This window comes from Magnolia sinica, chromosome 3 (assembly GCF_029962835.1).
Source record: "Magnolia sinica isolate HGM2019 chromosome 3, MsV1, whole genome shotgun sequence".
NCBI lineage: Eukaryota > Viridiplantae > Streptophyta > Magnoliopsida > Magnoliales > Magnoliaceae > Magnolia > Magnolia sinica.
The window spans coordinates 6,574,793-6,590,637 of NC_080575.1; the positions used below are offsets into that span (position 1 = coordinate 6,574,793).

Below are 15,845 nucleotides of genomic sequence, written 5' to 3' on the forward strand. Positions count from 1 at the left end.
ATCTCTCCGTCCACGTGGCACGTCTTGCAGAGTGTAAGTTTCTATGGGCCAGGCTAGCCCATTATGATTCTAAGCCCAGCCCACTATGATATGGTCTATGTCTTAACTTGTGGGCCCCATTGACTGGGCCATATCAAAGCCCATGTGGCATGTCATTGCTCAAAATTTCAGGCCTAATGACAAATCATCCTTCATCATGCTACCATCAGCGTAGGTGGAGTGGGCCATCCTGGAGTTTGGGTAGGGAACGGTTATCATTGAGCCCAACATGTCCCAAGATCTCATCCAGACAATGCTGACACGTGTGCCACGGCTCACCTCTTCAACCACACGTGCAAAAGTCAAGGGTAGTGTTGTCAGCAAATCTATCCTCAGCATCCGTATTTGGACCAACTGGATTATGCTCTTCCCAGGTCCAGGATATAGATATGATCAGATCGACTTTAAATCTACGTTTTTAATTAGTTTCGGGCCAAATAATAGTACTTTCACGCTGGACCCACTTGATGAATGGATTAGATTGCACACACGTGTGCCACTTGAGGAGTACGGTGCGCATATGGTATATAATATAGAGGTTTTTATTGTAAAATTCCTCAGGGAATTAGATTTTAAAAATAAAACATATTTTAGTTGGCATTGTCACAATGGTGTGGTGCATATGTTTAACGCGCAGGATGTTATCACCTGGTGTTTAATTCATGTTATCACTATGGTGTGGTCCATATGTTTAATGGACTGGATGTTATCACCATGTTTAGTCTTAAATTTCATTAATTTTTAAAGAAAAGAGTAAGTAAATGGGGACCTTTTTTTTTTTTTTAAAAAAAAAAATTTTTTATTTCACTAATTACACCTAGGTGAGGTTTCTATCCTACAAGTAATCTCAAAAAAAATACAAGTAGAATCTGAGTTTAACCGAGATTGACACGGAACTCCATGGGTCATATTGATTCATAATATAAATATTTTGTATACACACACATATTAAAAATCTTAAAATCTTAACTTAAACTTAGATGATCCGTTCAAACATGAACTCAGCTTGAAAGATGGGTCCTTATTCTTGCTCGGGTGGTAGACTCTCACGCTCAACTCCCGAGTTCCCGAGAGTCACTTTTAATCGATTTCGTTAATGCGTTTATTTAGTTTTAGTTGCGCAGCTTGGAAGTTCTTGGAGCATGAAACATAATCACACTAATCTGCTCAAATGAGCGAAAAACAATCATACATTCATATACAGAGGTGCATGACGCTACCCAATCAATATCTTTAATAGAACAGAGCTCATGCCTCCACCAATCAAGTGGCGGAGAACCCTCCATCTCGCCTGGAAGTATGATACTATGGCACACCTCGCCAAACTCCTCCAATCCCGATCCATAGTTGGTGTTTTAAAACACCGTGTTAGAGGGAGTGATCAATTCGGTGGGTGCTATTAACCTTAAGTTGTCACAGACATCAATTTTAATATGTTCTTTATGAAAAGCAAACAATCACATAAGTTTAAGTAATCTTATTAATGCGCATGTATGCTGCATGAAATGATGTATGCCCTCACCACAACGCTCCCTCGTGCGACACCATCTAACGATCGCCAACGCCAACACTCCTCGGTGCGACTCGATCGCCGAGTCGCTATCCTAAGTGCGTATAATGCGGGACATTTCATTCATCCATATTTTACACCCCACGTTTAATTATTGGGTGCGAGGCCAAGACCCCTTAATGCGTGAGGCCGAATCCTGCTCGGTTCCTCATACTTCACACTGAGAGTGATCAGGTTACGGGGAGGCGCGGTCTATCGGACCTGTCCCATTCCACCAACCCGACTCACGAGGCCGTGGACCAATTCTAAGTAGGTTATTGTGAGCTACAACAGGGTGTGTTCCATAATTGAGAGAGTTAACAATCAGCTCAAGAGGACTAGACCGCACTCCAGGCAAGTGCATCAATCGGGTCGAAACTGCCGCCCAACGCACTCGCCCAAATCCATGGGTTTAGCCTCAAGGCGATCCTACCAAACGGGACCGCCTTAACTCTCCTTGTTTTCTGACCAATCCTAGGGTTTGGATGGTGGTCCACAACATTGAGTACGATTGACCCACAACTCATGGAAACAAATCACACAAGAAATAAATAAGGCACGCATGCTATGAGGCATCATCATATGAGCAATTCCAGCAAGACATCAACAAGTGTTCATCAAATTGCACCAACCAAGAGACCATTTGAGGAAATCAAATAAAACATATAATTCCATACCACTCCATAGGTTTTCTCTATATTCTCTAAATGCATCAACCAAGTAATCAAAATCATTAAACTCATATTGAAATTGGTGCTAGGCCACCTAGGATCCCTAAACCAAGCTCTTGCATGTTAGAATTTTAAACCAAACCCACCTTCCTACATAGGTTTCATGAAGAATGGATGAGAACCTTACCTAAGCAACCCACGGTCGGTTGTTGAAGTCAAGGAGGAGAGTTTCTCCTTGTAAGAGAGGCAAGGTGTTGGAAGGGTTAGCTCTCTTGGGGCCCTACTTTTCCTCTTTACTCTCCTTCACTATCCTTCTCTCTTGGTGGTTGTAGCAAATGAGAGAGAGAGTTATGAGAGATAGGGTTTATTCCCTAGACTTGGGCCCTTTGGCCTTAAGTTCCCTCAAATTTCCAAAATAGCCAACAATGACTCATTTTTAGAGTTGGAGTGGCCCTAACATTCTTTTGGCTACCAAATTCGGTGGGTAGGTGCCTTAGGGCCCGGTTAGGGCCCATGTAAAATTTAAAAATAAACGGATGGACGATTGTGGGGTTTGAGTCGATGATTTTGATCTTTAAACGGCCCTGAGGGGTCCATTTTGGTGATTGGAGTGATTCTGGTGGTCCTCTGTCTATGAAATTTCTAGGATGGATGCTTCATGGCCTGATGAAGGGCCATGCAAAATTTGGGGACGATTTGACTGAGGGTTTGATCGTACGGGTCCGATTTGTAATCGACGGTCACCGTCCCACGATCGGGTCCCAGAGTTGGTGGATGGGTGTAGGAAAATCCATTAGACCTCCACCGTAAATATGGAAGAGATCCGATGGTTGGTTAGCCTGGTATCTCGGTTTCATCGATCGGTCCCGTGAAAAGTCCTACGTGGACGTCCCAGGACACTGCACTGGTTGGATGGGTTGTTACAACTAGTGTGAGTGTGTGGGGTGCGTGCGAATGTGTTTTTTTTTTAAAAACAACTTAGCGTGAAAGATGGAGCTCAAGCTTAGCTTAAGTTGCTGACCAAGCTAAGCCGAGTTCAAGGTAGGTAGCTGGGTGGCAACTTTAAGCTGAGCTTAGCCTCGACTCAATTTGACATGTGTACAAATCAAGCTAAGAGGCATTATTAAGTAATATATATATTCCTTGAGAATTTCATGATAAAATTTCCCATAATATATATAATATTACTATTAAATTAATGTGACCCAATGTGAGTTTATCTAAATTTGATTTCATTACGTCCAAACAGAGTCCGTGTGACTTTAACTGGCCAAAGAGGGTGAGACCCGAACGTGATTTTCCAAAACATTAGACCCTAATCCGTTAATATAAGCATTCAGACCCATTTTGGTGGGCGCACCTTCAGTGGATCCTGGATGGACCCAGTTGAGTAGTGAAAATCGCTACTGAAATTACCAAGTTCTGTGGGACCCACCATGATGTATGTATTGTATCCACACGGGCCATCCATTAGGAGAGAATGAGTTATATCCAAATCTGAAGTGGACCTCACCACAGGAAACAGTGGGAAGAGTGACGCCCGGAGTTGAAACCTTCTTAAGGTACTCTATGAGGTTTATAAACTTTCTTAGCCATTTAAAATGGTGGGCGTCACTCTATCCACTGTTTTCTATGGTAGGGTTCATTCGAGCTTTGGATCTAACTCATCCTCCGGATCATGCCCTAAATTGATATCTCCAAATGTATGGACGGTGTGGATACAACACATATATCATGTATCATGGTGGGTCCCACAAAACTTGGTGACGTCACTTCAGCAGCGAGTCTGCAACTCAACCTGTCAGTAGTAATCCGCGTCCATCCTGGATCCAGTGAGGTCGGAAGAACTTTGACCATGGGGCCATTGTGATGTGTGTGCCTTACATCCATACCAACAATCCATTTTGACCATCATTTCAGGGCATAATTCCAAACATGAATAAATTCAAATCTCAGGTGGGCCACACCACAGGAAAAGGCGGTGATAGACAGGCAAAATTTCTTGTGGGCTCTAAAAGCTTTGGATTAAACTGATATTTATGTGTTCCTTTCAACGGGGTCTTTTAAGTATTGTGACATTATCAATAGATTGGATGGTAAATAAAAATTTCAGTACTTCCTAAGAAGTTTCTAGCAGTAGATATTCAATCACAACCGTTTCCTACAGTGTGATACATATAAGATTTTGATGAACTTCATTTTTAGGATCTTGCACTAAAATGATCTCTCAAAGCAGATGAATGGCGTGGATATGAGGCACATATGTCACAGTGGGCCCCACTGTCAGGATCCACCGAAGCCGCGCCTCATTTTTCTGTTGACGCTTCACATGTGAGGGACATCTGATCCGTACCAAAGGTGGGCCACACAGACACGACAACATTTGTGAGTTTTATTAAGAAGAATGGATGAAAATTAGAAATATGTCATTTTCACTTTTATTTAAAAACCGCAGAGTTGATTTTATTGGTTTTATTAGATAAAAAGCAGAAAAGTTGAGGGAAGGGATAAAAGCTGAGGAAACAGAAACCGGAAGGAGTAAAAAAGGAGGAGACATTCTCTGCAAGAAAGCCGCTGCTCCTCTTCCCAGGCCCTGATACGAAGATGCTCTACCGGAGTGCCACGTGTCTAAGAGACCACATGGCCCATCGAAACATAGAGATGCGCTCTTCGACTCCCACGTGACGGTCTACCACAACTCAACTTTCACCTCGCCACGCCTGGAAACGTGTCACCACCATCTTAGGCGAAACTGGATTGCCAGGCGTGGAAGATTAGGTGGTGTTGCCAACACCAACTCTAGTAAGTGGTGTGTTGATGTTTTGGACGTTTTGGGGCCGACGTGATGCATGTATTTTATATTTATAACGGTTTTTCATCCATTTTTTCAGCTTATTTTAGTGCATTAATCCAAAAATAAAGCAAATCTGAGGTACTTAGAAAATTTTCCTAGGAGCACAGTAACACTTATTTGTCATTCAAATTAATTGATATGGTCACTTAAGTATGAATGAATGGAAAACACAATTATCAACTTGATTCAAAGCTTTTGTGGCCCAAGAAGTTTTTAATGATGAGCGTTCAACAGCCAATGTTTCAGATATTGTGGTCTACTTAAAGCTTTGAATTTACTTCATTTTTGAATTATACCCTCAAATGAGGGGCAAAAAGGATGGACGGTGTGGATATGAAATATATATATTCTGATGGCCCCCACAATGGCCTACTTCATCAAGATACACTATCGTGGGGGTGGTGTTGGCAACACTACTGATGCGTCCCTCAGGGATGTACTTTGGAATAACTTTCAAACATATTCTTTGAATAGGCCAAATCTTTATAGGCAGGACGTTTTCCCACCGCATCAAGTCATGAGAGATAGCCTTATCACTAAGCATGTAGTATGCACGGCAGTCAGTTTAGGGTTGGAAGTGGATTGCACATGGTGAGATTTGATTGGGCCACGTGGTATTAGTACAGACAAGTCCTGATCAAATGGCTTGTTTGGAATGTGGAATTGCTTTTGGTCATACGCAAAATTTCATCACTTGTTAAGAAATTGCAAGAAGGATTAGATTAATCTATTGCATGTGTTTTATCTATATTATCAATTCATATGTGCCATTTATATGTGACATTAGAGTTGCATATCTGTACAGGTGACCAATATCAATTGTGAATTTAATAATTTGATTATAATTCCTAATTTTATGGTCTTACAAATGCAAGTTTTACTTAATACAATATTTTTTCAAAGGAAGAATTTGATCCCGAAAGGATCAAATAACATAGTATTTTCAAACATGTAATCATTGTGCAATGATGTTTTTTTTTTTTTTTTCACCCACCACTCACACCTAGAGCTGGGCACAGGACCACTCGACCAGTCTGACTCGATCCAAACCAAGTGGGTGAGTCAATCTGAATCAAGTTGACCTCATCCAATCCAAACTCAAACCGAGCCAAGTTCGAATCACCCGGTAACTCACTCGACCTGAAATCCAACTCGGTACTGACTCGACTAGTACATATGAATTCGATGTTATTAAAACTTAATCAAAGCCGTTCATCTAGTGAGATGGAACGTGGATTGCTTAAATTCAAAGATCATACTGATTAGACAAGTAATCCATCCGTTCTTTGTGAAACGAAAAACAAGTTAATATAAGTTTACTTTGAGCTGAGAATTCTGTGTAAATGAATGTCTAGGATCGTCCGATCATGTGATTTCATCTAGGATCGTCTGATCGTGTGATTTCACCGTTCCCACCATTTCTAAAATAGAATTTTTAGGTTGCACAGAAGTAAAAAGTGGAGTGGAGCAACTACAATCTCGTGCCCACCGCCCCACCGCAACAACTATTCATGTTATCATAAAATATGTGGCAATCATCTGATCGTCCACGTGTACAAGCCGGACATCTTTTTAAAAAATAAAAATAAAATAAAAGTGAAAAAAAGCTGCGTGCTAACATCCCGTAACTGGTGCTGAAAAGCAAAACTAATTGCCCATGCCAATAATTACGAGAATGCCACTAACACCAGAGCTACTGGCCGTGCTGGGAACCGATAACTTACGCAGCACATGCGCAATTTAGCAAACACCGTAACCAGGAAAAAAAAGAGCTGAGGAAGACGAAAACGGAGAAAAACGCGCATAATCTCAATTCATTTTCTTCTACGTCTTTTTTCTTTCTATACAAAGACGGAAAATTACATTTCTACCCCGAGCCTCCTTGAAATTGAAAAAACACAGAAAATGAAAGAAGAAGAAAAACCCACATAAAATACCCCTCATAATACCGAAAATAACCCAATCCTGTAATACAAAATGGAGGAAACCTTCCTTTCTGTCTATGACAAAGACTCTCCTACCCCTTTGGTTTGTTGGTTTTTACTATCATGCCACTAGAGCCAAAGAGCGCCAGCTTCCTTGAGCTTTGGGACCAAGGTGCCGTTGATGTGAGAAGCCATGACACGGTCCATGGCTCCCACGAGCTTCCCGCCAATGAAAACGACGGGAACGGCGGAGGAGCTGCCGAGGAGGCGCATCAGGGCCTTCTCCAACTCCTTCCCTCTGGGGTCCTCGTCCAGCTCGTAGACGGTCGGATGGACCCCCATCCCGCAGAAGAGCCGCTTGATTGCGTGGCACATGCAGCACGTGCTGACGCTGAAGATAACCACCGCGTTCTCGGAGGCCAGGCGCTCGACTCGCTCTAGCGGGTCGGATACTCCGCCCCGACTCTGCATGTAAGACCCCCACGACTCGGCCTGGTAATGCATTGTTATCGATCGAGAAATCGAGAAATCGAGAGAGAGAGAGAGAGAGAGAGAGAGGCTGAGAGCGAGTGAGTGAGAGTCTGAAAAGGGTTCGGCTCTATTTATAGGAAGGGGAGCGATTATTTTAAAATTATTTATTCGTAGAGGGGTATTTTGGTAATTGTGGGGTTTGCTATGAGCGTCAGCGCATGCAGAGAGAGCGAAAGCGAGCGACCGGAAAACCTCTGCACCATCTATTTTACACGCGCTACGTAAAACGCATAAGCTTGTGGGGCCCACCACGTATGTAACATCCATTCAGCCCGTAAGCTTCTTTAAAAAAAAAAAAAAACCCCCACAGGGAACAATGAAGATGGAATTCATCAAACCCGTTAATCAGGTGCAGCACACAGGGATGGAGTGTATGCACGAGTTAAATAAGGGCCCACGTGGCATATGCAAAATCCACTCCATCCATCAGGTTCTATCCTCTATTATAATTACCACCGCTGGTAATCAGATAGATCCACACTTCAGGTGGACTACACCGCAGGTTAAAAAATATGATGGAATGCCAACCGTATGTTTGTGTGTGGACTTACCATCATATGTTTATCTCATCAAACCCGTTAATCACGTGCAACTTACGGAGATGAAGTAAAGACAATTTTTCCCCAATGGTCGGACGCATCCGAATTTTCTCTCTTGTTGATTTTCGGATGTACGGTTCAGATAAGGATTATCATACGTGTACAGATATATTTACATAACAACATGGTGGGCCCGCTGGTTATTTTGATAGAGGGTAGTTTGGTAATTTAGAGTTAGTTAGGGGCGTCAGCGCATGCAAAGAGTGAAATTGGAGTGGGATTCCGTATATAAAATAACCATCAATGGGTTGTCGCAAACGGTTATAAGAGGGTAAATTGGTAATTTTAAAGTTTGTCGAGAACGACATGAAAAGGGTAGTTTAGTAATTTGAAGGGTTGAAGGGCCGTTGCCGAGACGGGTGACAGGCTTTTTAAGAGAAGTGGTGCTGGTTGGTAGGTACGCGGATTGGGTACGACCCGTCTGCCCGGGCTCCACCCAAACTGGGGCTCTGACGGCCCACCATGATGTATGGTTTTATCCACACCGTTCATCCAAATTTTCGTATCATTTTAATGTATAAACCCAAAAATAAGCAAGATCCAACGCTCAAGTGTACCGAACCATGATTATGCCCACCGTTGAAACCTTCGTAGGGCCCACTGTGATTTTTATTTTCCATCAATCCTATTCACAAGGACATATAGACCTCGATGAAGGGAAAACACAAATATTATCTTGAGCTAAAGCTTCTTCTGCTACCAGGAAAGTTTTTAATGGTGGTAATTCAATCCCCATTGTGTGGTCTACTTGAGAGTTGGATCTCCCTATTTTTTTGGGATTATATGGTAAAATGATATGTAAAAATGGATGAACAGTTTGGATAAAACTATAAATAATTGTGGGTCCGTCAAATCCCCAGCCTGTGCGGAGCTCAGGACAGGTGGGGTAGTACCCAATCCGCGTCCGGTTAATAGACGGCTGTCTCCGTCCTTGTTGTCGGCCTTCGTTCTTTTAAAGGCGAGAAAACTGTGGTATTGGAACCTGGTTGAGATGACCGCTGCGCACGTTAGCTCTCCTCCGCCTTATTTGATACTCTGTCTGAATATGACGCTTGATATGCAGGCACTCAGAAACTGTACACCTGGCGTATTAATTGTCGAACCTACTGTTATTAAGTCGCATCCAAGAAATCAGAGCCATGTGCCACGTGGGGGCGCTAACTGAACATCGCCTGTCCCTAAACGCAATGATGGTCCACTCATCCAGCCAGCCACACACGAGTGTTGAATATGGGCCATTGATGATTTTTATGAGATGATTTGATGACTATCTATTTTCATATGCAAGTATGCACATTTTTCTCAGGCTACCCAGGCTACGTTGACAATGGGACACACGTATTAATTGTCCAGGGCATGTGCCAGGTTAGGATGGGTCCTTTAATCCCAACCGTTGGATGATGACAGCCATGTGATTGATCTTTGCCAATCTCTCCCTCCTTTTTTGTGATCTGCCTACTCAGTTTTTTTTTTTTTCTGTTGGTTCAGGGCATGTTCACAGTGACCACTTGATGAATGGTTCAGATCTAACATGTGTCCCACCAAATGATAGGGCTGGGATTTTATCAAAAACCTCAAGGGTAAGCCCTGTCCATCCACGCCAGGCACTCGTGTCAGTATGAAACACGTGGAAGCCCTTATTTGAGCAGTCCTCACTGAATCACGGCCACTCGGATAAAATTACAGAAAAACCAAACATTCCTGTTTTCTATCAGCAGATGGGCCACCTCTACATGGGAGAATTGATGGTTTAAAATGAAATGTCAACGGTCCACATTCAACACACATAATTCCCCTACCAGATGATGGGACCAGGCTGATTAATTTTCACGTGTGTTCATCACGACAACTTCACATGCACTCCAGCTTAGACGGTGCCGGACGTTTGCATACTTTTCAGGTTAGCACGTGTGGAGGTAATGCTTTATCTTCTTCCGAACTTTTGGTGCTGGATATGGCTCGTGTTTACGATCTAATCCGTTCATACGATGGACCTCACCGTGGAATGAAAGGCCCCACGAACGGCTACAAAATAGTGGAAAAAGAAGACTCCAAGGAAAAGAGTACAATGACAGGGGATTCATTTGATACTCTGGCATTGTAACGTACATACGCATGCACACCACTGTCAGTGGGTCACGATCCCAAAATCAACCTCTGATTCATGGAAACATGGGTCTAACTGAGAATGATCACAGACATGGGAATATATTATAATTTCGATATGCTCAAGCTGCATGGAGCCCACTATCATCCAAACCGTCCATAGGTGTAGATCCCAGATTCCGATCTTGTTCGAAACTCAAGTAGACCACTCAAAAACGGAACAATGGGGTAAGTACACTCCGGCCACGCCCACCCACCGTAGAAACTTCGAGATAAAATGTGGGGTCCACCGTGTTCCATATATGCCATCCAACCCATTGATCAAGTGTGCGCCACAAGGATAAAGAGATATACGAAGATTCAGGCCATTCATAAACACAGCGGGCCACACCACGTGAATATATGTGAGCTTTTAGTGTGATTGTACATTACTCCTGCAGTGTGTCCCATTTAAGTTTTGGATCAGGATGATTACAGGGGTGTACGGTAAACAAAGGAAGCGTAGTAGATAACTAGATGCACTGTTTGGATTCCACGATAAACACCATAGGTGGGCTCCACACAACTCCAACGTATGGTAAATACATACAATAGAACGTATGTGATCATTCTCGTTTCCTATCATCATTTGCAAAAAATTTTAAAAAAAAAACGTAATTCAAAGTGGACCAATGCGTACATAGGTTAAGCCCAATGTGATGTTTTTGAGAAATCCATCCTATCCATTTATTTTTACAACTCAGCTTGGGACACGAGCTCAAAGATGAAGTAGATCTAAAATTCGAATGGGCTACTGGACAGAAAACAATGGGGATTGAATGTCCACCGTTGAAACACTTGTGGGCCACAAAAGTTTTAGATCTCGCTAATAATTTTTATGTTTTCAATTCATCCAAGTGGGAATGACCTGATGAACGGTCCACCTCATACTTGGAATTTTTTATTTTTATTTTTGTTTTTTGTTTTTGGGCTAATGCCCTAAAATGATTTGCCAAAACAGATGTACGGCATAGATATATAATCCATATATCAAGGTGGGCCCCGGGGCCACACCTAATCCGTCCTTCAATTCTAATATCAAAAGTAGTTAGAAAGGCTGTATATGACATATGCCCTTAACAGAAACGACCATCCTGATTGATATATGCACTCCGCTTTCCACACTCATTACCAGAAGTAGAAAAGGAGAAAAGAAAGCTGTATCTATCAAATCCGTGTAAGAAATAGCTTTTGTGTGACATCTACTCCGTTTATCATCTGCGACGGATCATGTTAGGAGGTGAATCCAAAAAATCAGACCGTCAAGTGGGGCACACCATGATGATCACAAGGTAGGGTCCACCCTGAAGTTTATATGCCATGCAACCAGTTCGCAAGGTGACCACTACCCGAAGGGAAAGCACAGACATAAGACTAATTCAAAACTTCGGTGGCCCGAGTAGGTTTCAATGGTCGTCGTTCCTATTCCCTCGTTTGCCACATTTGAATTTTGGATCCGCCCGGTTTTTGGTCTCATGCTCTAACATAAGCCAGTGCAACTGATGGACGGAGGGGATGTCATTTAAGCATTATGGTGGACCCCACATAGCTTTTTCTGCTGCACAGGCTCTCCCAAGTCCCAACGATGTGCTGTAGGAAATTGCGGTCCCGTTAAGCGCACACGCGTGTACAAGAGAGCCACCTACACGCCATCCAATGTGGAAATGTAGCACACATGCGAATGATCCAAGCTGTCCACCGGGTGGGCCCCAAGGTGCAGATGCACCTGTCAAAAGCCAAGATGCGACCAAAAAATCGATGGCTGAGAAAAGGAAAGCTAAATTTCCTTTGCTATCCATTGGTTCCGTAAAATGCAGCCCGGCTGATCAATAGACAGAATCAATTCACTGTGAAGGGTATCTGAACGGTGGGATGTATCTGATGGACGGATTGGATCTTGCACAAACATGTGGGGATCATGAACATGTTTAATGGCAAATAAACATCATGCTGGGCCTTTCAACGGTGGCTGTCATTATCCCCTGTCTCTTGTAGTATGGTCCGCTTTGGCTTTGGATGTGCCTCACTTTTGGGCTCATGCCCTGAAATGAATTTTGATTCTCTGCTTGCCACAAATGAAAAGCTCTTGTGTTTTTGCAATGTGATTAATCCACAACATTACCGGTTGTAACGCTCTGAAAATCGGAGGTCGTGCATACGCTCGAAATAAGAATTTTCTGTCTATGACAAATAAAGGATCAAGAATCCTTTAAAATAGGTTATGAAAATTTTAATGGTCTAGATTCACATTTCAATTCAAGACCCATTTAAATGGGTCCCAGGTCCAAAATAAGTCCTGAATTGGGTCCGTTTTAGTATTGAGGCCCGACCTATTTTGTAATTGACATGCTACCAAATAATAATAAAATAAATAAATAAATAATGGCCCCACATATAAACCAATAGTGATCATTCCTTATCAGCTATTTCCAGTATGTGATCCACCCTAAAATGAATTGGGTTTATTTTTTAGGGCCCGATGGACGGCTTGGATTCTAAAACACAATGTGGTGGGGCTCACGGTGGTCACCTTTACTATAGTTTACAGTGAAGTCAACCTCACGTGATCATTTCCCCTTCGCAGGTGACATTCTCATCATCATCATCATTTAAATCTCATTTAAACTAAATGAGATCAGCCACATGGATTATGGTCGTAGGGATTGTCTGGTGAGCCTGACACCACGGATATTACAGATGGTTCTGTGGGGTCCACTGTTATATATGAGTTTTATCCGCAACATCTATTCATTTTTGGACGAATCGCACACCATAATGGTGATTGAGGGCCCACCGCTCTGCCAATGCTACGAGCGAGCTACCCACGTGTCGAGGCAGTTAGCACGTGCGACGGGTTGGGCGAGAACGATTATGATGTTGGCGATTTTTCGGCACGTGGGAACATGCCGCCGCGAAAAGGCCGGTGCTGGGCTGCGTGCGCACGATAACCGTAAAAATGATAGGCGAATATCGGATGTCGGGGCTTCGCAGTCGTTCTTGTTAGGGCCAACGAAATGTCAAAATTACCCCTGCTCCTACTTCAATATTACATTTGACCCGTCCTCTTAATTTAAGTTTGACTCCTGACTTTAAAATGGTGGTGACTCATAAATGCTACACGTGGCATGCTTTTAAGCGAATCCAGACCTTCCAAATTGGTGATGCAGCTGCGAATGGATGTAGCATAACCGAAAAATTACACTGATTTTACCCTTTTGACTTAGGGCCACTCACTATTTTTACATCTAACCGTCCACAATGAGACTCACAAGTCGGATGGTCTGGATAACTGAAAATAAGTACCACGTGTGAGAAACCACCGTTTCCATAATGATGCTAAACTAACACATGAGTCTAACCGCTCCAAATTTGTGGAGCGGGTTGGCAGGGCGATCTATAATCTCAACCGTCCATCTATGATGGATTGCTAGTAAAATAAAAAAGCCAATTCTGTTTAATTTTCTCACTATGAACTTTTGACGATCAAAAACTGTTTTCAATCGTCGCATTACAGGCTACTGATCAGATGTCTCGGATCATCCGATCTAGGAATGTTTTGAGTTCATAGCCATCTACATTACAGAAAACTAGATAGACGGTCTGGATCATACATACGTGTGCTGCACTCTAAAATGCCCTTACGTCCACTGCTAAAATAGAAATTGATCAATACAGTGCACTTTGGTCGCATCAATAAATATCTGACTCATCTATCAATTCTGAAAAGTGGGGCCCATGGTGAAGTAATCTCGACCATTGGCATGTAATGTCCCAATATACATGGAAGACTCCTTAGATATCTCCTTACAAAAGGATCTTAAACCTTAGATCTGCGGCCTAAAGGTGGACGGTTAAGAAAAGAAATTCAAAAATATCTCCTTTCAATTGAGAAAAACCCCATTATTGGTCGCTGGTATCATCTTTATGGGATTCTCCATGGATGGGGCCCACCTGTCAGATTTGAAAACATGTGTAGTCTGTTGAAAGATGAGGGCCCCATATCCTGTAAGCACATTTCGTCACTGATGCCGTTCCACTCCAGTCCGCATATTACCTAAAGCTAATTCGTAGCCTGCCTGGTGGGCCATGCCAATTGATGATCACTACCGTTCAGTAAGTGGACCCCACTAGAAAATTCCGCGAGGGATGTATTAGTTGACACAAAAAAGTCCAAACCATTCGATCTACGTACAAAAACACATAGAACGGTCAAAGGGTTTACATTTATTCAAGTCCATCTTTGAGTGGATAGGATCACCTTACCGGCCTATAGATGGTGGAGCCTACCTTCTTTTGTGTGTGGGTGTGAATGAATGGACAGGATCACTGCATTTCAATTCATTCTTTAGAGCTCGGATTCGCTGGTGAACTCTTTGGTATGTATGTCAGTACTAGTCGGTGCTGTAGGCCCCACAGTGATGTATGTGTTTTATCCATGCCGTCCATCCATTTTTACATCTCATTTTAAGGCATTTAAAAAAATATGAGGTATATCTATATCTCAGGTGGACCACACCACGGGAAACAGTGGTGATTGAATGTCCAACGTTAAAAGTTTCATAGGGCCCACTGTAATTTTTATTTTCCATCAAACCGTTGATTAGGTAACATAGACCTAGATAAAGAGAAAACATAAATATCAGCTTGATCCAAAACTTTTGTGGCCTCTAATGGTGAGCAGTCAATCATCACTATTTCCTGTGGTGTGGTCCACCTGAGTTTTGGATTTGTGTCGTTTTTGGGATGATATACTAAAATGAGCTGGAAAAATAGATGGACAGCATGGATAGAACACATTCTTTATCATGAACTAAATATTGAGCTTATTTTATTTTCTTACTATTAGATTGGTGGACATTAACTGGACGGTTCAAAATAAAAGAAAGGTTCAATGGTTTTGTTTCAACAAACAAGTCTCGACGAATCAAAGGTTGGAACTGTTCAACAATTCTAATTTCGAGACCGTTCCTGAGTATCAAGTGTCATGCTCTGGCAGTAGATTTTTTTTTTTTTTCTAATTTTTTTCGGTGATTTTATTAAGAGTGAAAAGATGACAGAAAAAGAAAAAAGAAAGGGTCCAGTAGCCATCATATCTTGACACATTTTCCGAACCCGAGGTTCTAGACTTCCCTTGACCGTTTCACTTCCTTTACCTTTTTTATCTTTTATTTTATTTTATTTTCGATTTGGGTAGGTGGTCCACCTATTGGACGGCCTGGGTAATTCGCCTTGTGTGTGGTCAATATTTTGCAGGACTTGTACCATTAGGCCATTGCGGATTCTTAACATCCGTTCGATTACTATTTGGCTCTCTCACCTATTGCACGTGCGAATGTGGCATTTGGATCATGAACCGTTCACTTGATGGCCATCATACGAGGCATTTAGATATCATGTTTACTGTAATTCTTGAGCCATCCTCCATCCACAATGGGGCCAACGATTTGAAGGGGTTAGATTCGGGTACGGTAGTACACGTGTGTCTAATTAGAGCTTTCTTCTGGCCTAAACATCATGCCATTTAACTTGCCA

At 42.5% G+C, this 15,845-nt stretch overlaps 1 protein-coding gene across 1 annotated transcript; it reads right to left on the reverse strand.

The window, feature by feature from the left end:
* Positions 1-6,903: 6,903 nt before the first annotated feature.
* Positions 6,904-7,615, reverse strand: LOC131241404 (glutaredoxin-C5-like). Its single transcript, XM_058240211.1, has one exon. It carries the CDS (start codon positions 7,540-7,542, stop codon positions 7,168-7,170), a length of 375 nt encoding a protein of 124 aa, XP_058096194.1. The 5' UTR covers positions 7,543-7,615; the 3' UTR covers positions 6,904-7,167.
* Positions 7,616-15,845: the final 8,230 nt, after the last annotated feature.